General features: G+C 47.8%; 1 protein-coding gene across 18 annotated transcripts in view; it reads right to left on the minus strand.

Annotated features, from left to right (window-relative positions):
• LOC120375737 (protein CEPU-1) overlaps positions 1 to 25,447 on the minus strand; it is a 757,368-nt gene that overhangs the window by 651,142 nt on the left and 80,779 nt on the right. For all 18 annotated transcript variants that reach the window (XR_005586712.1, XR_005586711.1, XR_005586710.1 and 15 more), the window contains one exon: positions 5,391 to 5,547. Coding sequence is in view for 14 of the 18 variants with exons in the window: in XM_039496604.1 (XP_039352538.1) it covers positions 5,391 to 5,547 (157 nt within the window). In the remaining 4 variants the exon portion in view is untranslated. The remainder of the gene's footprint in view (positions 1 to 5,390; positions 5,548 to 25,447) is intronic.

Raw genomic sequence — 25,447 nt, forward strand, 5'->3', positions numbered from 1 at the left:
CACCTCCATGCCCTCCCAGCATGGTACTATGAATGAATTTGTGACCATCCCCATGTTACAGATAGGGAAACTGAGGCACAGAGCAATTAAGAGAGATGCATGAGGTCTATGGCAGAGCCAGGAATTGAAACCCAGTCTCCTGTATCTCAGTGTGGTGCCTTATCTACTCGACCCTCTTTCTCCTCAATGTACCTTGGTCTCAAGGATGCCCTTTAGGGACATGAGGTCTATTTCTTTTTTCATGTTTTAACCCATTGGGCCTAAGGAATGTGCCAATTATTCCCATTATCAGCCTCGTTTCAGAGGTGCTGAGTACCCACCCCCCTCATGAAAGCTGTCAAGAGCGGCAGATGCTCAGCTAGTCTCAAAAATCAGGCCACTGACCACTAAAGACCATCCTGTGTGACCACGGGCAGGTCAGTTAGCCTTTGTACACCTCCATTCCCCAGCCGTAAAACTGGGATATCTCCAGGGCTGTTTTGGGGATAAATACACTAAAGATTGTGAGGTGCTCAGTGTTTACAGTTATGGGTACCAGATAAGCACCTTAGATAGGTTAGATAGATAGAACATCAGGAATGGTGTAGATAATACTCAATCCTGCCTTGAGTGCATGGGACTGGACTAGACGACCTCTCGAGGTCCCTTCTAGTCCTATGATTCTATAACTTCTTTCCTTTTCTGTGTTATAACTGGGTTATCTAATCCTATACATATCAATTATTATTATTAGCTATTAAGCTGCTGTTGAGGTGAATATCAAGTTTTATTGACCTGAGCAGTAAATATTGACTGAAGTGAAACTAAACCTAATATTTTCTTCAAGGGACAATAAATCTTGATACTTACAGAAAGAAGTCGATATCTGTGATATATATTTTTTTAAAACACAGACATTCATTGGTAGTCATCCTGCAGCATAAACTGCCAAAGGATTTTTTTTCCCCCTTCTGAATCTAGTGTGACTTTTTAGCAGGAGGCTGGAACAATTCCCATTCTCAGCAGATCAGGACAGAAGGAGACATGTGTCACTCACCAGCCCACCTAAAATCCATAACACATGTATGAGGTTTGCTGACAGCTGTAGTGTATTAGCATAACCCACTGGTGAGTGTGGGCTATATGTACCCCTTTATGCCCAATCCACAGAGAACAGGAGTCTGTTATGGGGCTAGCTAGGGAGCCTTGCTTCTTCAGCTAAAGCTGCAGCAGCTGATGCTTTAAGCTCTGGGTGTCCCCAGGTCAGTCTCCAGAGTGTTGGCCAACATAACAGCCATTGAAATGAGGCCAGAGATCATAACTGACTGCAGGAGCAAGAGCCGAACCCAGTTCTAGAACTGGTCGAAGAAAAACTTTTTGGGGGGTGGGGGGGCGAGGAAATTAAAAAAAAAGTTAATTTTCCAAAACACTTTTTTTAAAAAAATGTTTAACCTGCTGTACCCAGGCCTACTAGTTCCAATGCACTAACCTCTAATACATGAGCTAAAGAACTAGGGGGCAGGTTTTCCGACGTCTTGGAGATTTGGAATTGTAGAGATTTTGACTTTTTTTTTTCCTGTTCCAAATCAGGACAAAGTCAAAATCTCCAAACAATTTTGAGACAGACATCTAGGCCAGCTCAGTCGGCACATTTCACTTCCAATCATTTCGAAGTGTTGCAGTTTTCATTAGTTTTCTTATCTTTGTTGAATACTGGACATGAACTTAAATTTCTTAACAAAACATTCTTTTGAACTGAAAAAGCAGAACTTCAGTTTCAAAACTGTCAGAGCAGAATTGTTGAGACAATTTCAAAACTCTCCTTCTCCCCCGCCCCAAGTTTTGAAAACTAACCCTTTCCTGTAAAGGATGTTGAATCAGCATTTTCCAACAACAAAACAAACAAACAAACAAAAATTTGGTGAAAAACTCCCTAGCAGCTCTACTGGTAACATTCAGTACAATATTTACATTTTTAAATGTGCCATTCAGACATTTCCTGGTTATGCTTCATCTCTGCCCTCGTGCACATGGCTCTGCTATCTTCTCCACCACTCTCGGACATGGCTCACCAGTGCATGCGGTCCATGCAACTCGTCTGGTTCTAGAGCACCAAACACAGTCCACAATGGAACCTGATGACAGGAAGCAGGACCCAAGCTATTGCTTTTCCTTCCTCTGGAATGCCGAGTGAATTTGCTGCCCCTTGACCACCCCAGAGGAAGAACCTTGCTTGGAATTCTGCTGATGCCAGGGATACTTAATGGCAGCTAAGTGAACTCGGTTTGGTGATCAGGGTGGGACTATTTTGGGGGGTGATCTGAATGCATCCTCCCGCAGCCGTCTGTGTGTGCTGAAAAGGGAGAGATTACCAGACACAGAAAATGAGATAGCAGGAAGAGGGGTATCAAAAAGGAATAGGGGATCAAACCAAACTGATCAGAAAGCATTAACAGGAGCAAACCTTTCTAAAAGGAAACGCTCCAATTGCTAGAAAGAGAAATAGGGGAGAAAGCAGCAACACCCTTCAGGCTGGGTCTAACTCAGGAGCAGGGAGACGTATGCTTAAGGGACAGCTCCTTCTGCTTGCCACTGACTCCACGGAAATCAGAATCTCTTACCAATCAACCTCAGCCCTTGGTAGAGGCCAGAGCCCTGGGGAGCTAATCATCTGCCTTCCCCCCCATCTCTTCTCCATTAATCAGCACTGATACCGAGGAAATTCTCTCCTACACAAAGCTCGGAAGCAGGGGGAGAGTTACGAACCTGCTGTGGGCACTAGACACCTTTTCAAGAAGCAGAAAAAGGCAGGAAGTAGCAGCCTCGGCAGAAGGAGCAAGCTTAAAGAGAGAGAGAGGAAGAGAAAAATGCCATGGAATGTGAACTGCATTCTAAGTAGTCCCAGTGGATCAATGCAATAGGGGTGGATCATTGCATACCACACCACAGCTGCCCAAGAGTTGTGGAAGTTTGATCCAACAGCGATTGCTGGCAGACTGGCATTTCCTCCTCCTTCAAATAAAACAAACAAGTGGCCCGACAACACTGCCGTATCCCCGCATCAGCTTTGGTGCTTGAGATTAAAGATAGCTATTTTTATATCTGATTTCAAAGTTGACTTGTGGACCAGGCGACATCCATCACTGGGAGAGCTGGGCAGAGGGCACCCAACTTCCCCTCACTCCACTAAAGCCGTCAACGGTATGCACAGAGAAATGCAGGGAGCAACATGCAGAAAGCACTGTCCTACAGCATGACATTCCCTGGAATCATAAAGAGAGGGGCAAAATGACCTGTGAGCTTCAGTTCTGGTGGCTGGTGGACTCAAGCTGCTTTGGTTGCACTATGGTATGTGTTTCTTGCACAAATCTGGCTCAATCCAAGAGGCCAGCACAGCCCTTGGGGTCTCAAATGCAGGCAACCCTCTGCTTTAACCTCTCCAGGGAAGGGAGCAGACAGCCAGGAGCCTGCTGCTTGCCCTTGTTAAACATCTGGGGCCAAACCCTCTGCTGGCATAAATGCACAATAAAGTCAATGAAGCTACACTGATTTACACCAGCTGTGGACCCGGGCCTTAGTATCCACGAGCACCCCTCAAAACTACCTCCATGCACAAGGCCCCAGAGCTCGGGAATTCCCAGCGCATGGTACCCAGAATCCTCCCTGGTGCCTTGCATGCTGGGTAAAGCCAAACCAGCGCAGAGAGGATGGGAGGGGGATTTATTGTAACCCATAAGCCACGGGTGTCATTTGCTGTGGGGCAAGACTTGGCAGGATATAATATAATCACAGGGGAAGGATCAGTCAATTGCCTGGTCTGTTCATTCCCTCTGAAGCACGTGGCATTGGTCACGGCTGGAAGACAGGATACTGGGCTAGATGGACCTTTGGTCTGACTCCATAAGGCCATTCTTATGGTCTCACACATCAGCTGACCCAGCGGTGCCCTTCCCCGCAGAATTTTTCTGAAGTTGACCCCTGCAAACAGCCCTGCCCTCAGGGGGCAGCAGCATAGCCAGACCGAGGGACCCAGCAGCAGGGTGCAGCATTATGTAATAAAGTGGCACATTTATGCCACCTGCAGAAGGCAGCTCCCTCGGGCAGCCAGGCCAGGAGGGCACCTCCAGCTGGCTGCAAGGAATCCAACGCACTGGCTCCCCAGAAGCCGCTGGGTCCCTTTTTCCTCGCCTGCAGCCTCCTGAAAACGCAAGCCCCGCTTTGCCCCAGGCTGGGCGGTTACATAAGAGCCCCCGGCTGGCTTTACTGCAGGCGCTAAGACACCCCCCCCCCGGGGGGGATGGCTGCATTAAGACTTCATCAACTCGATTGACCTCAGCAGGAGGGGCAGAGCGGATTACCAGCAAAGTATTTAATCAAGTGCATGGAATGACCTTGCGAGCGGAAACACAGAGCGAGCCAGACACAGGGGGACAGAAGGGACCGTCTCTTGACTCCGCCCCGCCCAGTATCCCCATCCCCACACCAGCCTTTCGCAGCCTGTTGGATGCCGCTTTCCTAGCGGAATAAAGTTGCTGGGCTCTAGAGGACACAGGGGTTCAGCGCACTGGGGGGCGGGGTGGGTGGCTGCGTTACCTCGCTGTCCTCGGCTCAATCTAACACAGCAAAGCGGGGCGGGGGGGACAGATCGGAGGGTGAAGGGTGCTGCAGGCGATGGTGCTTATTAATAATACAAGGCAATCAGTGTGCAGGCATCGCAGAGATGCCAGAGCAGCGCGCTGCAGGCCCCCCACCCCCGGGCTTCCTTCCTAGCCGTGCCCAGAAAGATGCAGCAGCGCCGGGGGCTGGGACGGGAGCTTCTCCCGGGACCCCGCAGCTCTGTAAGGAAACACGCGGAGAACTTGGCAGCGCAGAGCGGACGCGCCGCGGAGCCCTTTAGATTTCGCAGAGGTTTGCCCCCCGCGCCCCCACTGAGCCAAGCAGCCCCCCCGGACTAAAGCATCTGTCCACAGCTGCTGCAGATTGACTCATCCAGCCAGGGTGGCGGAAGCTGCCAGCCGAAATCTCAGCCCAGACCCCGCTCTCTAGGGTCCATACGGAGCTCCCACCCCGCTCCCGCTTGATCGGTCGGTTGGCTTTTTTGCAGCGGGGGAAGTTTAGAAATCAATCATCCAAGTTTCCTTTCCCCCCTGCGGTGGCAGGCAGCGCCTGGGCGCTAGACAGTCTCCCAACGTGCCTCCCTACCGGGCGGAGAGACAATGGGGGGGTCTCTATAGACAGGGGTGCGCCGAGCACCCCCCAGTGAGTGATGCACCAGGCATCCCCTGCAGACACGGGCACTCGCCTTTCAGCACCGGCTCGCCAGCAGTCTCCGCTTTAAACCCACTCCCCTACCTGCCCAGAAGTGCAAGCCGCGCAGCGCACCCCTGCTCCGCGCCCGGCGCAAGCCCTACCTTGGAAGAGGAATAACGCAGCCAGCCCCGCGAAGATCACCCAAGCGATAGATCGGTGCATTTTTCTTTTCTTCTCGGGGGGTTGTTGTGGTTGTTGGTTTCCCCGCCTCCCCCTCGCCTCGCTCCCCTTCCCCGGCAGCTCTCGGCGGCTCTCAAGCTGGCGGGGAGAGGTTTAAATCCAGCGTTTCTCCCCCACTCGCGAAGGACGCTTCTCACTCCGTAATTATCTCCCCTTGTACTGGGGCAGCAGGCACGTTCTGCAAGCCGGCCATGGCCAGCCCTCCTCCGCCGCGCAGCCATTGGTTCCGAGCCAGGGATTGGCAGAGGTACCCCCTCCCTACACACACACACACACACACACACAAGGATCATTCACCCAGCGAATCGGGCCAGCTGATTACAGAGACACATGCCTACGGAGATGGAAGAACACGCGCCAGGGCTAGGCTTGGGTTCCTTAAACCCAGGGGGGCTGGTCCTAGAGGTGCGGCCGCCCCCTGCCCTTGAAGTGGTTTCCCTTATAGGCAGGGTTTACAGCTTGGTTTAATGCAGTGGTTCCCAAACTTGTGTACTGGTGACCCCTTTCACACAGCAAGCCTCTGAGTGCGACCCCCCCAATACATGAAAAACACTTTTTGATATATATAACGCCACTATAAATGCTGGAGGCCAAGCGGGGTTTGGGGTGGAGGCTGACAGCTCACGACCTCCCACTTAATAACCTCACAACTCCCTCAGGGGTCCCGACCCCCAGTTTGAGAGCCCCTGGTTTAATGGCTCTCAGCACCCTCAGGCCAGCTCTGCCAAGGTGGAAACTGGGGCGCTGGAACAATGTGGGGAGTGGCCCACTCTAGACATTGGTCCAACATCCCTGCCTAAGCGCCCCCCTTTCCACGTTGGGCAGTGGGAAAGCAGGAGGGCTGGGAGCTGCTCTTCCAGCATCTTCAAGGGATATTTTCCTGCTCAGTGAAACTTTCAGACAGGAGGCCAAAATTTCATTCCTCTGCCCATTTTCCTTCCCTAAGGAAGCGAGACCAACCACACACACACATACACATCAGGGCTGCCCCAAGGGGGTATGGGGCCCTGGGCAAATCAGTCTGTCTGGCCCCCCTGCTAACCTCCCAGGCTGGCCTGGTCCCCCAAACTCCTAATCCCACCCCCTGGGCCAGCCTGGGCCCCCGCATGACACACGTACACTGAAGCACAGGGTCCCCCAAAGCGCAGGGCCCAGACCGGTCACCCCAATTCTCCATACACCAGGGATGGCTCTGCACACCTCCCCCCCACACACCCTTGTTGTTTTGAAAATAGCCACCAGCTGATTCTTCCTGCCTCATTCCTGTCTAAAACACCCCTATGAATCTGGACCCTGCTTCAAGAAACACTGGTTTAAAATGCTGCGTGCAGACATGGCACCTGGGCTTTGACACTCCGGTCAGCAGCTCCAGTTCAAGCCTATAGAGAAGCCTGGGGTTATAGGTAAGCTGCCAACCCTAGTTAAAAGCCAAGTGACTATTGGTATGTTACACTGCAATAAAAACCTGAGTCTCAGAGCCTCGGTCAATTGACTTGGGAGCCGGCCACTCCAGCCAAAGCCCAAATGTCTACGCTGCATTTCTGAGCTCCGCAGCCCAAGCCCCGTGAGTCTGGGTCGTTTGCAGCTGTACTGCAGTTCTCTCATTGCAGTATAGATGTACCCTATGTCTTCCCTGTGGATTTAACCCGAGTTAGCTAACCAGAGTTAAGCACTTTTTTTTTTTTTTTACTGAAGACAGACCCTGAGTTTAGCAAAGCTCTTTAGGGCAGGCCCATCTCTTAATAGCCATGTATGTACAGCCATGTATGGGGCTCTGATCTAAGTCACCGTGTGTATGTACAGCGCCTGGCACAATGGGGCTCTGATCTCAGTTGCCGTGTATATGTACAGCGCCTGGTGCAATGGAGCCCTGATCTCAGTTGCCGTGTGTATGTACAGCACCTGGCACAATGGGTCTGTGGTAAGCATGCCAATTAATGCCAGCTGTGCTGCGAGTGTAGTCAGGAGGATGCCTGTCTCCCTGGAACTGACAAAGGCTGAGTCGCTTCTGAGATGATCTCCCCCCTTCCCTGAGCAGATGATGTCACTTCCCTCTTCTGTCCTTCCACTGTCGCCCCACCCTCAGTAATGACTCTAACCTTCTCATCCTTCTCCTTGAGGTCCCGCACAGCCCCAGATCTTGTGTATCCTGCTCCCTCTTTGCTCTGCCAATGACACCAGCCTCAAGGCTGCATCGTTTCCTCGGTGCTTAATGTGTTTACTCTCACCTTCCCCCTTGGCACGGAAGAGCTTCCCAAACCCAGTGAGCCAAGCTCCTCACCCTCTATTCTTTCCTGAAGACACACTCCTTTCACAATGCCCACCCCCACTTACCCATGCCAGAGGAAGACAGCCTCCACCCCCTTATACAAGAGGCAATGAAGTGACAAGGAATAAATCGAGAGGGGAAGGATGGCTTTATGCTTACAACACTGGCCTGTGATTCAGGGGAGAAGGGCTCAATTATCAGCTCTACTATAGACTCTGTGGTACTTTGTGCAAGTTACGCCACCCCTCTGTGCCTCAGTTTCCCCCTCTGTAAAATGGGGCTCATTCCCTAACTCTCAGGATAAATTCGCTAATGTGTCAGATGTTCAGGTACTATGGTGATGGGGGCTGTAGAAACACAAGGATGTGATAAACATTCCAAGCGAACTCCTTCCCCTGGGCCTCCCAGTGGGCCGTAGCTGTGGTTTGATCACATGGGGAAATTGACTGCATAGCTTTATCAGAATAACTCCTCAGATAGGCACTATTCTGGAATTTATGCCTCAAGGCAGGCACTTATTCCAGGAGTGGAGTAATTATTCCAGAATAGTGTCCACTCGGGGAGTTATTCCAGCATAGCTGGAGCAGAATAATGTATCCTACTATAGCTAAGCAGGTCCCTTCCCCTGATAGACAAGCTGTCAAACTGGGTTGGAGCAGAGACAGTCTTGTCACTCACGTTCTGCACACGCCTGAGTACGTTCTTGGTGCTTAAGAAATAGCTCATTTTCCTCTCTCTGCTAGGGTCCGCTGCAGCCCGTTCCCAGTAGGCAGGAGTGACACAGACCCTCACCACTCTCCTCTGCTCCACCCCAAAGATAATGGCAGCACCATGCCCTGGTCCAGCCAAAGCTCAAGAGCATCATGGGAGGTGCTGACACACAGATTACAAGGGAGCTTGCAGGGTACATCGCTGCCTGCGAGAAAAGAGCTCCGGGCACTGCCATGGCTGGCCCGGCTCTGCTGACTCGGACTCAAAATTGGAGTGTAGACATTTGGCCTCAGATGAAGTATGGACCCAAATGTCTACACAGCAACTTTGAGTCCTGCAGCCCAAGCCTTGCGAGCCCGAATCAATTGACCCTGGCTCTGAGATGCAGTGCCGGAAGTTTTTATTGCTGTGGGGGACAGGAGAAGGGCCTTTTGTGGTGCTGGAGCGGAGCGGGGCGGGGGGCGGGGGAAGGCAGAACTCCTAGAGGAGCCAGAATATAGACAACTACATTAAACTAACACCAAGGACTTCACAGAAGCTGTTGCATCTCCTGTGCTGCAGGTGATCTCACATGCTGTACCACATGCTTAGCAAATCCCAAGCCCTGGGGCTTCTGAAATCCAGTCTGCCTTTAGGATTTAGTCAGCCGTGGAGGGCCAGATGCTGATCTCTGTTACGCTGGGAGAAACCCTGAGGTACTCAGCTACAACAGCAAGGAGGGCCAGCTAGACTCAACTGACATGAATGGAGTGACTCTGGCTTTATTCTTTTTATTGGTACAAGAGTAACCCCTAAAGCCTCCCAACTGTGATTAGGGCCCCTTTGTGCTAGGTGCTGTACATGCACACAGTAATGAACAGTCTCTCCCTGAAGAGCTTACAATCTAAATAGACAAGACCGAGAAAAAGTGGGAAAGAGAAGGGTAAATCCTTGGCCAAAGTCAGACAGCAGGTCAGTTGCCAAACCGGGATAAGGATCAGGGCTACCCGCTTCCCAATCCTGTGTCCCATTTCACTGGACCATACTTCATCAGGCTTTACATGGCGGGGGGGGGGCGGGTAATGGAGATTAGTGGTACTTTAACAATGATCTTTCAAGAAGGCTCAGAGATTTCCTATTGAAAGGGTCCTTTCATGCTTTTCAAATTGCAGGGGCCATCCCATTGTTCTGTGTTTGTACAAGGGGGTCTTGGCCCTTAACAGAAGCTCTTAAACAATACAAATGATAAATAAATAAAAATAATATTTCTTAATGAATGCTCACTATTTTCCTTAGTGGCAAGAACAGTTCATATCACTTGGGCTGACTCATAGCCCCTTAAACAGAATTATGCTCACAAAAGTGGTGATGGGGGTGTGTGTGTGAAGATGAGGTTTCATATTTATTATCTTTCAGAGACTTCCAGATCTGAGCTGTTCGTTTTGCAATTCAAGAGGAGATTTGGCTGTGAAATCTCAGACAATCCAGCTGTGTTTCTCACTCTCTCTTCTGTGACCACCTCCTATAGAGATGCTTAGAATCAGATCTGGGCCACCAGTTCTGCAGAGGAAGCGTGAGGCACAACAGAATCTATCTCACTCTTCTAATGTCACATTGGCAATGCTGACCATACAAAACTCTTGTTTTGGTCAGTAAGCAAAGCGGAGATGACTTGATTGCATTCAAGCAAGAGAGAGGGCCCCAGAGCCTCAGTGGGTGTAACAGTATTGAAGGCATGTGGATCTATGCCAATTTATTCCAGATAAGGAACTAGATTCTAAGCCATTAACATGAGACTCTTTTCACATAACGTTTCTGATTAGAGATGAGTGAAACCAGCACATTTTCTTATTTTCCCCCACTAAATTTGCTGACAAAATACTTTCAGTTTTGTCCTTGTTCCAGGATATTTCATAACTCCTAAAGTTTTATGCTGGATGTAATTTTGTTTCTTTTTTTTTTTAATTTTGTATGTTTTTTTTTAAGGAGTCGGGGAAGAGGTGTGATGGGGAGCTGTGTGAAGTGGTGGGTTGTGCATTAAAAAGAAAAGGAATATTTCAAAATCTCATGCTCTTACTTTTGAATTTTTACTCAAACCAGTTGCACCTGCAAGCAAAGAAATGAAAAGAAAATTCACTTCCCCTCCCCACCAGGGAATTGCATGAATTTTGCAAAATTGAAAGAAAAAACACACTAATCTCACAGGTTCTGAAGCATTCATACTTTCTGGGCAACGTGTTGCAAATCTGAGCAGGACCATGCTATACTGAGAAGCTCTTTCAAAATACCACCACCTCTAATTTTATTTAAATGCCAATTCATTCTTGGTCTGCTGGGCACACCACCGGATCACACTCCGTCTGATTCTCCCCTGGCCTGCCTCTTGTGCAGTTATTTACTGCCCCAATGGGTGCAAAATATTACCACTGTCATCTGATAGCATTTTACATGCACTTTGTGCTAATATACATGAGTCAGCGAAGTGCCTGGAAATGGGAAATCAGGTCCATTTTGACGGCTCAGCTAAACCAAAGGAGAGTATGCCTACGCTCTGGGATTGGAAGTAGACGATTGAAATGCCAGAAGATTTTTGCAGCCAGACTCCAGCACATGAATAAGCAAAAAGGGGCTTCTTGTAGCTGAAGTCTCTTTGCTTCCCAGCTTATCCCAGACTTGGAGCTACAAATATGGTATTAGGGTGTGTGGCTTTAAGGGCTGAGCTTCCAAGACACAGAGGGGAATTGTGAAGTTCTTGTTGTTATGAAGAGCCATTTGGGACAAGACACTGATTAGTGCAGAGTTCTTGCAAGGGGCAAAGAATCATAGAATCTCAGGGTTGGAAGGGACCTCAGGAGGTCATCTAGTCCAACCCCCTGTTCAAAGCAGGGCCAACCCCAACAAAATCATCCAACCAAATTTTCCCCCCGATCCCTAAGTGGCCCCCTTAAGGATTGACCTCACAACCCTGGGTTTAGCAGGCCAGTGCTCAAACCACCGAGCTATCTCTCCTGAACACTTTAGCCACCCTATAAGAGAAGATCAGAGGGACACTAGAATGCAAATGCATGAGTCCTGCTGACATACGAAGGGAGCCATCGGCAGGGGACTAAAACACTGGTCATGGCAGAGACATGTCCTCCTTCTCCCAGCACAATGGCTGCATCTGTAATTGGACAGAGACTAGGTAACTCTCTACAGCTTCTCTCTTCTCACAGTCACTCCTGATGCAGAGACTGGGCCCCATGCTGGTCTTGCCGCTGTCTTATACTGGTGTAACTCCTTTGACATCAACGCCTGATTGAGACATTGGTAACAAAGCAGAATCGTGTGTGTTCTTTCCAGCTGAGCCCCCCTAGACATGTTCTCTGTTTGCAGAGTTATTAATCTGTGAATGGTTAATGTGTGTTTTGATATGATCAAAACTATAGTCTCTGCAGAGCAGCCCTCTGGTGCTAGCTACTGGAAAGGGCTTCTGCAATTCATCCTGCAGGGAGCCGAGTGCTCCCGTGAGCTGATGAGCAAACTCAGTCCTCTCTGGCTTTGCTGAGAGTCAAGGACAGTTGGTACCTTTCCGGACTGAGCCTGCCTAGGGGGAGTGTTTGTAGCCATACCCCATCTGCAAAAAAGTCATGTGACCAGGAGACACCTAGCCAGGGAGTTATAGGGGGTCAAATGATGGATGTTAAAGTGCAGGTGCATGGGGGGTGGAGAGTGGGTAGAAGAGACCCTTACATCTCCCCCCGCAACACTCCTGTGGAGCAGACAGCCATAATTTGGCTGCTTGTGCGCTGGAGGGTAGACCCTGCAAGATGTCCCCAGCAAGAGATCAGGGCACTCAGCACATCCTGGGAGGGTGGCTTGGAAGTAGAAGGTGGTGGATGACCTGGCATCACTTATCAGCCCAGAGTGCCTGTGTGTGGCCTTGGCTATGTTCCCCCTGAGCAGAAGCTGGTAGTTATGGGGGAGCATAGACAGTAGAACTGGCTGGAAAACCATATTTCCATCCCATGGAAAATGTTGAGGCTTTGTAAAGAAAATACTCCTGATTCAGGGTGAAAAATAGAAACCTCAACGTTTTTCATGGGACAAAAATTTTGATGGATTCCATTTAGGGCAAATTGAAACCAATTTTGTTTGGCTTGCCAGCTGCCCACCTGGAAAGCTCTTGTCAATTTCACCTTTGCCATGCAGTCAGAAAATGAAATTGACAAGAGCCTACCAGGAGGCAGTCAAGGGCAAAGCACCCCAACTCCCAGCCTCCCTGCTACTCCAGGCAGGGAGAAAGTGAAACTGAGAGAGGCCTTCTAACTGAGCAGCCAGGGAGCCATCATTTCATTTTTCCCAATGGAAAAATCAACATTTTTCAGCAAAATCAAAATTTTCCCATGTAAAATTTCCAATGTGCTAAAAGGGCATTTTCCAGTTGAAAATCATTCCAAGGGAAATGTCTTGACTTGCTTGAGTAGACTGAACCTTTCCCACAGGGCAGGCAGATGCTGTCACGAACACTGTGACCCTAGAGACACCATGCGCATGTCTGGCCTTCCCAGATATGATGACTCCAGCCCTGCTCAGGTGCTGTGCCTGAAACTTGGCTTTCATTGGATTCAAAGAACAAAGCGAATGGTTAAACTTTCTCTCCTCACGGCCCTTTGAACTATACAGCTCAAAATAAAAATGCTGGGAGCCGGACACAGCATGAAAGGGGATTTGGGTTGCAGGTCTTGGAAGGAACAAGAAGAATCAAGAGTGACAGTCAAAGGCTGAGTGCAGCCCGCATACGCTCCTTGTTCCATGATACACAGCAGGACTGAGGGGCAAGGTGCTGGAGGGGGAATTGTTAGAAGCAAAGGGATCCACTGAAGCCAGTGGACCCTGACCAACATTTCTAAGGAACAAGATATTTTGCACATCTGGGCAATAAGGCTCTGATCCCCACTAGCCACAGCCTGGATTCAAGCCCCTGACCTAGAGGAGAAAGTCTCTATAACCTCTGACATCTCCCCACTGCTGGCCTTGAACAGAACCATCAGGAGCTTTTCACAGGGGTTTGTTTGGGACTGCCCAAGGCCCATGGTGAATCAGAGGGAGCAACTGATGGGTGGTACAGTCAATGTCTTTGGACTGGATTCAGCACCATCATGGTCTTTCCATTGACTTAAATGGGGGTTGCATCAGGCCTTTTGTCCAGCAAACTGATAGAACTGCCTGAGAAGATTGTGATCTAGCACACTGCCCAGCTAGGGCAAGATACTTTCCTATTGCAACCAGTTCACCCACTCCTGTACTTCCTACACAACTGGGGGGAGAGTGTCAGCAGCCTGTAAACTACCACTGGAAGGGGTGTGAACACAACTGAAGGGAAGGAGTAAGACAGAAGGTGTTGCTTCAGCTGTGTTCATCCAGGCAGTGTGGTCTAGTGGACAGAGCACTAATCAGGAAAGCTGGGTTTAATTTCTGGTGCTGCTACTGGTTTCTTGGGTGACTTTGGGCAAATCATATCTCCCATGCCTCAGTTTCCCCATCTATTAGCTGGAAAGGATGTGACCTCCTTTGCTAGGTGGATCCTTTGGATCTTTATGCGAGGTGTTATCTTCTTACATCCTCTCTCTTTTTGTTTTTTCCTGCTATGCCTTCAGCACATACATAAGTTATTAACTTGAAATTTATATCACCCTTCACAGCACCTCTGGATTCAACCCTGCTTGTGTAGGTAACTAATATACTGGAGTGGCTTGGAACAGGCGATTGGATTATTCCACTTAATTATCTACATTATATGCTTTAGAAAATTTGTGTATTTGCCTAAGAAAAGAGAACAGTTTATAACAGGGCCATATGCAATAGCTGCTCTTCCTAAGGATTTGGGCTATGCATTATTAATTCACATAGGGCTTGTTCTAAGCATGTATATTTACTTGACACACCAGAACAGCTCTCTTGGAGCTCTTATGGCTTTGTGGAACATCAACTTTTCATGCTGAACAGCAGGTGATGTTCAACAGAACGCTTTGCAAGAAATGCCTAATATCTGTTACACTCCTACATAGCTACGTGTTGTGCCGATATGAGCCCACAGACAACAGGTCTGCATGCAGGAGATATGGAGTCATGGGTGATAAGGAGTTCACTCCAAGTACAATATACACTACATATTAATAAAGAGAGAGAAAGACACAGGGAGCTGTACGGAAAGCAGAATTTCCATTTCGCAGGACATGACGAAATGTTCAATTTTGAAATTTCACATGAAACAAAGTTTTCAGGGGAGAAAATTAATTTCAGATTAATAAAAAAATATTTTGATTTCTACTTTTTAAAAAATAATTATTTTTATCATATAAATAAAGTGCATTTTTAAATCATAGAATCATAGAATCTCAGGGTTGGAAGGGACCTCAGGAGGTCATCTAGTCCAACCCCCTACTCAAAGCACGACCAAACCCAACTAAATCATCCCAGCCAGGGCTTTGTCAAGCCTGACCTTAAAAACCTCTAAGGAAGGAGATTCCACCACCTCCCTAGGTAACCCATTCCAGTTCTTCACCACCCTACTAGTGAAAAAGTTTTTCCTAATGTCCAATCTAAACCTCCCCCTCTGCAACTTGAGACCATTACTTCTTGTTCTGTCATCTTCTACCCCTGAGAACAGTCTAGATCCATCCTCTTTGGAACCCCCTTTCAGGTAGTTGAAAGCAGCTATCAAATCCCCTCTCATTCTTCTCTTCTGCAGACTAAACAATCCCAGTTCCCTCAGCCTCTCCTCATAAGTCATGTGCTCCAGCCCCCTAATCATTTTTGTTGCCCTCCGCTGGACTCTCTCCAATTTATCCACATCCTTCTTGTAGTGTGGGGCCCAAAACTGGACACAGTACTCCAAATGAGGCCTCACCAGTGCTGAATAGAGGGGAATGATCACGTCCCTCGATCTGCTGGAAATGCCCCTACTTATACAACCCAAAATGCCATTAGCCTTCTTGGCAACAAAGGCACACTATTGACTCATATTCAGCTTTTCGTCCACCGTAACCCCTAGGTCCTTTTTTGCAGAACTGCTGCCCAGCCATTCGGTCCCTAGTCTGTAGCAGTGCATGGGATTCTTCCGTCCTAAGTGCAGAACTCTGCACTTGTCCTTGTTGAAATGAAAAGCTGTTTCAAAAGAAAAGAAAACATCCAAATGTTCTGGTCCCAAAACTCTTGAACATTTTCAAACATTTTAACCTTACTGAAATGCTTCGTTTCATTTTTTTTTTAAATGAAATTTCATCAAAAATTAACACAGGTACGCAGAAAGCTTCGATTATGACAAAAAGGCATTTTCCGATAACAAATCTTCCTGCCAGAAACTTGTTGACCACCTCTACATATACACATGTATATAATTATTTTTTGTATCACGGTCGTGTGATGACCCTGCTAGGCTAACTGTGAGGAAAGGCAAAGGCAAACCAGGACAAAAGGGATCATTTTACATTTTTAGAAGTTTATAAGGGAAAACCCACAAATCGTACCAGGACCATAAATAATATAGAACATTACCAAATACTTACTACTTATCATAATAAACTATAAGTAGTGCTCCATGTTTGTCACAGAGGTCGCGGAAGTAACGGATTCCACACTTCTGTACCAACCAGCGTGGCTGACCCCAGGGCCACCCAAGCAGCTGGCTTTGTGGATAGCCACACTGGCCACTGCTGGAGCAGCTCTGAAGCCAGCCACTCAGATGGCCCCACAGCCAGCTGCACTGGCTGCAGCTGGAGCAGCCCTGGGGCCAGCCTCACCAGCTGCTGCTTTGGCGGTCCCCAGACAGTAGCACCTATGGGTCCAAGCAATGATCAAGGCCCCATCATGCCAGGTGTTTTAGATACATAGGGGATAGTCCCTCCCAGAAGTGGTTACAATCTATATAGATAAGACAGACAACATGTGGGAGAACAAGGAGGTTATCTCCAATTTTACAGATGGTGAAAGAGAAGCTGAGAGTTAGGGTATTTCTACAGTCCACACTGAGCTTGGGCTCTGACTCAGGTGAGACCCCAAACCCCAGTTCCGTCCACACTCAAATCAGTCTGACACAGGTCAGCAAGCACTCGGGACCCATGTCCAAGGACCCTTTGTGACTTGGCTCCAAAGCCTGTCATTTTGCAGCTCAACCCGAAGATCTGAATCAGAAGATCTGCATAGTGCTAGATGGACACATTAGCACGTCTGTGGGCCCAGCAATTGTAAACCCAGGTGTACAATGCAGTGTGGCTACTCAAGCACAGGCTTGGAAACCTAATGCCGGGTTCCACAGACCCAGGTTTACAATGTAGTATAACCATGAGTGACTTGCTCAAAGTCACATGGGGAATCCGGGGCAGAGCCAGGAATTAAACCCAGATCTCTGGAGTGAGAAACAAGGCAGACGTGGAGAGAAGGGTAGTTCATCCTGTTCTTTATTGTGGTTCAGTAGGATGAGTGCAAACCCCCAGTCGCCTTTCCCTGCGCCGTGAAGACCCCCACTGCACTACATGGCTGAATGAGACAAAATTAGAGCTGGGTAAAAATTATTCCAGTGGAGCCTTTTTTTCTGTTGGCAAATGCCATTTGTTGAAATTGAAGCTCCCTGCTGGAATACGTCAACTTCAATGGCATTTTGTTTAGAAAAATAATTGAAACAAAGCATTTCGAGGAGGTCAAAAACTTCCTTCTTTTCCAAACAACTTCTCATTTCACCATTTGTTTTATGTTGTAATGTACAATAAAAAGCCAAATTGCAATGAAACATTGAGATCTGAGCCAAACAGAACATCTCAAAGGACCCCAAAAATGCAATATTTTTAAAATTGGAATGAAAACACATTTCTCAGAGTGTTGGAAATTTCCAAGTTCCGACCACCTCTATGCAAGATAGAAGGAAACCAGCAGGCAGCCAGTTGAGCAACAAACACGGGGATGAAATCATGAGTGAGACCAACAGGCTAAGCACACCCAGCGCAGGGGGTGGAGAGACCCATATGCACCAGATCGAGATCCACTGTGCTGTATGGCCAGATTAACAAAAGGGTTGAGCTCCCACCAGTTCCTGCTGAGATTCCCCACCCTTGTCACCACTGAAAACCAGGGAAGCAGTTGGGTGCTGAGTTCTTTTGTAGCTCTGGCCTTTGCCACCCTTCCACACACACCCCTGGGATGTTGGCTGAGTCATTTAGTTTCCCAACTGGGAATTAGGGATAATCGCACAGCCCTACCTTACAGGGGTGCTGTGAGGATAACGATCGTGAGGTGCTCAGATACTACAGTAGTGCCGGCCAGATAAGTACCTAAGTCAGACAGCTGAATGTCATGCACACTGCCACATAAACGTGTGTGCATACACAAATACACCTATGCTGCTGCACCCAAAAATCTGCACACCTTTGAATGCACAAACATGCAACTACAGGTACAAATACACACCCAATTGCATGCACAAAAGCACGTGCATATCAGGACACACTGACAAAAGCACACGGGTACACACGGCCAAACACAATGTACACGGATGCCGGGTTTTGTTCTTTTAATGACGCCTCCTACAAATCAGAAAGATAAGCCCAAATGGAGTGACTGCATGAAGGAAGGAAGCCTATAAGTTATTCATAAGTTCAGGCTCAAGCTCCTCTCTTGCCTTCACGCCATGACTCCTTCAAAACATATTATTCATCTATTTTTTTCCTCCTTTGGGAAGAGAGCTGGTAATTGTAGTAAATACATCACTGCCAAGGCATCCTCGCAGCCACAGAGCCTGCACTGTCCTGTGGGTAGCAAATGAACGCAGCAGCTGCTCTCGAGGTGCTTCATGATGGAATGACGTGCTCAGACATGGTGATGAAGAGCTTGTGATAGCTCCTCATAGCACAGAGACACAGGAGGCATCGAACCCTGGGTATCATGCCAAGGCTGGGCAAACTCTACAACACGGGCTGTTCAGAATCTCCGTGTGACATTCCAACTAATCCAGGCACCATGCTCAGAAAAGTTCAAAGGTTTCACAGATTCATAGATTCCAAGGCCAGAAGGGACCACTGCAATCATCTAGTCTGACCTCCTGTATAACACAGGCCAGAGAACTCCCTGAAATAATCCCTAGAGCAGAGCTTTTACAAAAACATCCACTCTTGATTGAAAAATTGTCAGACACGAAGAATCCACCACAACCCTTGATAAATTATTCCAATGGTTAATTACTCTCACCGTTAAAAATGTATGCCCTTTTTCTAGTCTGAGTTTGTCTAGCTTCAACTCGCGTTATATCTTTCTCTGCTAGATTGAAAAGCCCATTATTAAATATTTGTTCCCCATCAAGTTGCCCCTTTGCCTTCTCTTTGTTAAGCTAAATAGACTGAACTCCTTGAGTTTATCACGATAAGGCAGGTTTTCTAATCCTTTGATCATTTCTGGAGCTCTTCTCTGAACCCTCCCCAATTTAGCAACGTCTTTCTTGAATTGTGAGCACCAGACCTGGACACAGGATTCCAGCAGCTGTCACACCAGTGCCAGATAGAGGGAAAATAACCTCTCTACTCCTGCTTTTGTTTCCTGTTTACACATCCCAGGATCACATTAGATCTTTTGGCCAAAAACATTGCACTGGGATCTCAAGTTCAGCTGATCATTCACCCTCACCCCCATTTTTTTCCCCAGTCACTGCTTCCCAGGATATAATCCCCCATCCTATAAGTATGGCCTACGTTCTTTGCTCCTAGATGTATACATTTAGTCATATTAAAACACATATTGTTTGCTTGTACCTAGTTTACTAAGCAATACTGATCGTTCTGTATCAGTGACCTGTCGTCTTCATTATTTACCACCCCCCCTAATTTTTGCCTCATCTGCAAACTTTATCAGTGATGATTTTATGTTTTCTTCCAGGCCATTGATAAAAATGTCAAATAGCAACAGGCCAAGAACTGATCCCTGCGGGACTCCTCTAAAAACACATCCGCTTGATGATGACTCCCCATGTACAATTGCATTTTGAGACCTATCAGTTAGCCAGCTTTTAAGCCATTGAATGTGTGCCATGTTAATTGTATATCATTCGCGTTTTTTTAGTCAAAATGTCACACGGTACCAAGTCAAACACCTTACAGAAGTCTAAGTGTATTACATCCCCACTATTACTTTTATCAACCAAATTGTAATCTCATAAAGAAAAAGATATCAAGTTAGTTTGACAGGATCTATTTTCCATAAAACCATGTTGATTGGCATTAATTACATCACCCTCTTTTAATTCTTCATAAATCAAGTCCCAAATCACCCGCTCCATTATCTTGCCGGGATTAATGTCAGACTAACAGGCCTATAATTACCCAGGTCACCCCGTTTACCCTTTTTAAACAGTGGCACAAGATGAGTTTTGTTCCAGTCCTCCAGAACTTAGCTGGTGTTCCAAGACTTGTTCAAAATCACCATTCTGTGAATGCAGCCCAGAACTAAGGGTACGTCTACTCTGCAATCATGATTGTGATTGCAGCTTGAGGAGACATACGCAGTCTAGCTTTAATCTAGCCAGCTCAGGTACCAAAGACGTGAAGCCTGGGCAGTAGACACTTCAGCATGGGCTATCCCTGTGAGTAATTACGCATGCAGTCGCGGCTTCGCTGCTATAGGTATGCGAGATACCCAAACTAGATGTAATCTGCCTATGTTTACACGTGCTGACATCACACCCCATAACTGCACTGTAGACATACTCCATCACGCAGCCTTGGGTGCCAACCTGCACTGGGAACTTTTGCTGCCTCATCCAAACACCTCTGAGCTTTTTGAAGGGGCAAGTTGGAATCTGAACCCAGATCTAGGCCTTCATTTTGCAAGGGCCTTCATCTCTCCAGCCCCCTTACTCTTCCTCAAATCCACATACTGTTGGGCATTCCAAATCCCAATCTGAGAGGCAGTTTAGGCCGATCTTGGTGTTAGCACAGAGATACTCACATCAGCTGCTGTTTCCTGGTCCCATTGCAACCCACTGGCATTTGGGCCATGCTGGGCAGTATGGAGTGCTAGCCTTAGAGGGCATGGGTCAAGAAGCCAGTCCCCTCCTCTGTACCAGAAACAGCTTTGAAAGGAGGCTGGTTACTGAGTCTTCTGAAAAATCTGACCATAATTGTATTTAATTCTTCATCCTGAATCCTGCCTCGGCACAGGGTGATGGTCTAGATGGCCTCTTGAGGTCTCTTCCAGCCCTACATTTCTAGGATGATCACAACGGGTGCTCTCCTGGGAGCTTTTCAAAATCTGATCCTGATTGTGGGTGCTGAGTCCTTCCAAATTTGCTCTACACAGCCTGGTTTTTAAGAGCTGCTGATCGCCCACAGCCCCAGCTGATGTCCACAGGAGCTGCGGCCTTTGAAAATCAGACTAGGTTTTAGGTTATGACTAAGGAGGATATTGCTCTCCTGTGGCTGCCCCACAGAGAGATAAAGGACCACGTACTACCATTTGCTATGACCAAGATCTGTGTTTTGGAGCAGAACAACCAAGGTTCGAGTCCCAGCTCTCCATGTGTGTTATTTATACAAAAGTTGGTTTGTCCCCCACAAGGCATCTAATGTTCTATGCAAGTGCAATGGGTCATATGAAAGGAGGAGCATGCACTGGTAGAGGAGAATGGAAGACTAATGAGGGGGTAGGGAGGAACACATGGAAAGAGAGATGAAGCTGGGGCTTCCATTTCCTTTGCCCTTAATCGCCAGGAAGATCATTTACCACAAAACCCATGGCACTTCCCCAGCCCTTTCCAATAGGACTTTTGAGTGTTTGCTGAATCCTGTCTCCCTTCTTGGTTATTGCTTCCCCAGCTCAAAGTCAGCAAAATCACTTCTGTTTACAGAGTGATTAGAGCCAAGCGCATTAAACATAATCAGGCCATGTACTAAAGGACACTGGGTCAGCACCCTCTGGCTATAGATTTATTCTTTCTTGGAATGGGTCTCTGTGTGTGTCCTTAACACACAACCCTGCAATGCATTATGCATGCAGGCCAGGATTGCAGGCTCTCCTAAGAAGGAGCCCCAGTGGAATGCACTGTAAGGAATGCTTCAAAGATTAAAAAAAAGAAAAAAAAACTAGGAACTAGCAGCTGTAGCACTGAGCACATATCATTGTATTCCATTAAAATTTAACTGATGATGAATCAAGTGTTCAGGGACATGATGATCTTTGAAGCACCAGAGGCTGAAAGAGAGGGCGCACAGAGTATGGGCTGGCAAGGCCTCTTCTCCATTGCTTACTTATAAGAAGCAAGTGGCATGACTGGAGCACCAATTTGGAGCAGAGTTCTAAACGTGTCTCGGAGACTCACTTCCTTGTATTATGGTGGGTTGGCTGCCTCACCTCCCTGGCAGAGCACCATGAGGTCTCTGTGCCACCTAGTCCCATTTAAGTTTTATTTTGATGACCTTAACAGATGTAGGAGCGCTGTGCAGGCCGGGGTTGTTGTTGTTTTGGTGGGTTTTTTGGACAAATTTTTTCTGTCAAAAAATGCTTCTTTCATCGAAACCAAAATGTTTCATGGAAATGTCTCAATTTGGACCAAAAAAACCCCAAAAAACACACACACCCACACACACACACCAGGGGAGGTTTCTCAGGTCCAGGATGGAATTACTTGTCAAAACCAAAGACCCCTGCCCCTGGGGGGACAGGAAGGTGCACGAGAGAAACCAAAAACACACACGCACACCAGAATAGCCAATAGGCTGGTGGTTAGGACACTGAAGTCAGAGACTGATGTCATCCTTCCTCCAAATTAGGTAGGGCAGGGACCTGGCTTCCGACATCTCAGATGAGTGCCCTGACCATTATTAGCTATTCTAGGGGTGGGATGATGGGGAGGAGATCTCAGTGTCCCTCTCCACATTTTTGGTAAGGTCTCAGTTTCATTCTACATCAGGCTGCAAAACCAGTTTTGAATCCTCAAAATTTCTTGCAAAACAGAATTGTTTTCTGGCCAGCCCTAGGGCTAACCCTCGGGGGTGAAGGAATTTCACTTGCCTCTTGCCACCATCCTTCCTGTAGGTGAAATGGGAATAATACTTCCCAGTCTGCCTCCCAGGATGGGATATGAGGTTGAATAAGGGAGCATTTGTAGAGCCCTTGGGGAGCTGAACTCTCCCAAAGTTTGGGGCAGTTTTGATCTGGGGTGACGTCCTGGCCCTATTGACGTAAATGGGAGTTTTGCTATGGACATCGCCGGTGCCAGGTCTATAGGGCTTGTTCTGGCAAGATGCTGAGCAGCTCCTGAGAGCCCGCAGCCCTGTTGACTCCACAAGGCCCTTCGTTTTGTCGGTTGTCCTTAAAGAGGCTTGGCTCCAGCTCTAAAGTGCAGGAGTGCTGGGATCCAGGGTCCATCTTTCAGCATTGTTATAGAGGTAAGGACAGGGATCGCCACCGACCCTTCTGTCTGGCAGCCCACCTTGCCCTGCAGGGCATGACGCTGAGACGATGGCAAATTTTGATGGCTAATCCCCAAACAGTTCTCTATTGTTGTTGGCTGCTTCTGTTTCATGCTTTCCAGTTGATTAGATGTATATTTATTCAGGGATTACATAGAAGCAACAAGCCCACAGGGAGTGGACGTGTGAGGAAGGATCTGGCCCATGGCCAAGGAATTTGCAGAGAAAGGGGCTGAGGAGATGGAGTAATATTTACTGCCCCGTGCATACTCCACCGCTTGGTGGTGAGATGTGCCAGGCACTCTATCTCCCTGTATATTTATACTCCTTTCTAGGGAACACAGCACCTGTTGTCTCCTAGCTCTTGGAGAGAATGGTGGTCAAAGTAAAGAGAAGGAAAGAAAGGTCTCATCCCCCTGTGCTTATTACCAGCTTCCTAGTGTGGATCACCAAATAGACCTCTTGCCTCAGTTCCCCTATCTGGAAGCTGGAATGATGATACTTGCCCTTCTTTGAAATGCTCTATAAATTATGAGCCAGCGCTTCAGCTGGCGAGGACTGTCATCTCTCGAGTGATGCCAGCTGAGGAACTGCCCTGAGAAGTGCTATGAAAGTTGCCTCCAGGGCTATTTTTAATATTATGATTTTTTAATCTTTAGAAACCTGATTTCAGAAGGCACCAGCACTCTTCCAGCAACAGAACAGATCCCCAGATGGTGTAAATCAGCACTATTGAACTCAATGGAATCACATCCTCAGCTGGGGTTAATTAGTGTAGCTCCATTGATGTTGATGACTTCCCAGCTGGGAGTCTATATTAGTAAACTATTTGCATAGTGCCTTTCATCCCAAATGAAATGCATCCTGAACACAAGGATCACTTCACCACCACCAAAATGCAGCCACCTCTGGAGCAGGAGATGGCAACAGATTATCAGCAGCAATGGCCTAATGTGTTTGGCTGTTGATTGGCCCTCAACATTAAGCTGAAGAATTCGACATGCTGGTCCATTGGCTTGAAAGTCGAAGGATGGTGATACCTTGGGGTGACAGTCAGAAGGCACATGACCAGGATTCATGCCTGCAGCATGATCCAAACCCAGTTTACCTTGGTGTGACATTGGCTAGGTCATTAACGTGCTGCACCCACTTGAGGAAGACGGGAGTCAAAGTCAGTGCTCAGAACAACCTGCTTGGAAAATTGGCTGGTTCAACCTGGGGTACAAGAGCCCAGATGCTTAGAACATCAGCCCTTGCTCTCTGCTATTCAACAGCAGAGTACTGTGCTCCTGTCTGGGTCGCTCATCTCACACGAGGCTGGTCAATGTAGAGCTGAACAAAGCCATGTGTATTCTTACTGGGACTTTATGGGAAACTCTGTTGCCATGGCTACCGATACTTAGTAACATAGCAACGCCCCGTATTCGCCATGAGAAGGCTTCTGTCTTGCTGCTGGCCAGATCTGAGACCAGCGACCTGCCTTTGTACGCAGACCCCTTCAACCAACTGCCGGCTCATCTGACTTCTAAATGCCTTTTATGGTCATTTGTGCCACTACATGACATGACAGTGGAATGTACATGGTGCAACCACTGGTCAGTGATGCCAGGCATTGATCACACTTTCGTCATTGACCCAACCATGTGTCCAGCAGGTTTTGATCTGCCAAGGCACCTGTGGCCATCCCTGAACCAATTTCAAACTGGACAGGGCAACTGTGCGGCCAATCTCTTTAAATGGGGTTTTTATATTGACCCGCGATGTATCTGCAATCAACTTCAGACCACGTCACATCTCCTTGATGAGTTCCCACTGACTTATTTGGTTATGGGGCTACCAACTCTCCACCTGGCTGATGACAACACCATGAAATGGCTGGGCGCATTTCACTATATGTTGATCTATAACAGCAACAATGAGCGACAGTTTAGGGCAGGAAGCAAAGGAAGCCATCACCGCCATTCCAAACCACAGCAGGAAATAGCTAACCAGAAAGTAATGGTCCAAGCTGAAATTATGGAAGATCCCAGTGGCTAACATTGCTCTTATGCAAGGTGCCGCAGCATAAGGCTGGTCAGAAGATTTCAAGACAAACCTTTTCCCCATATCCAAAAATGAGGTTTCATCAAACTTGATGTTTTCCGTGGGGGAAGGGAAGGAGAGAGAGATTTAGGAGGGATTTTCCCCATCAGGAAAAATGGAAGCAAAACATTTCATGTCAGGTTGACGGTCTGAGTCTGCCTGAGCTATTGTGTGTCTTATAGGAGATATAGTCCCGGTGTCCCATTACCCCATTCTCCCCTACAGGCTCTTCTCCTCAGCCAGGCTGCATCTCCTATGATTAGAGTGACCAGATGTCCCGTTTTTATAGGGACAGTCCCATTTTTGGGGACTTATTCTTATATAGGCGCCTATTACCCCCCACCCCTGTCCTATTTTTTCACAGTTATCTGATCACCCTACCCATGATGCATCACAGTCTGACCGTGTGGCTGAGCTGCTGCCGTCTGGGCAACTCAAGCCGACAAAAATGATCATTCACCCATAATGAAGCATTTTGGTGCAGGAATGTTCCAACATCAATGTT

This window comes from Mauremys reevesii, linkage group 12 (genome assembly GCF_016161935.1).
Source record: "Mauremys reevesii isolate NIE-2019 linkage group 12, ASM1616193v1, whole genome shotgun sequence".
Taxonomy (NCBI): domain Eukaryota; kingdom Metazoa; phylum Chordata; order Testudines; family Geoemydidae; genus Mauremys; species Mauremys reevesii.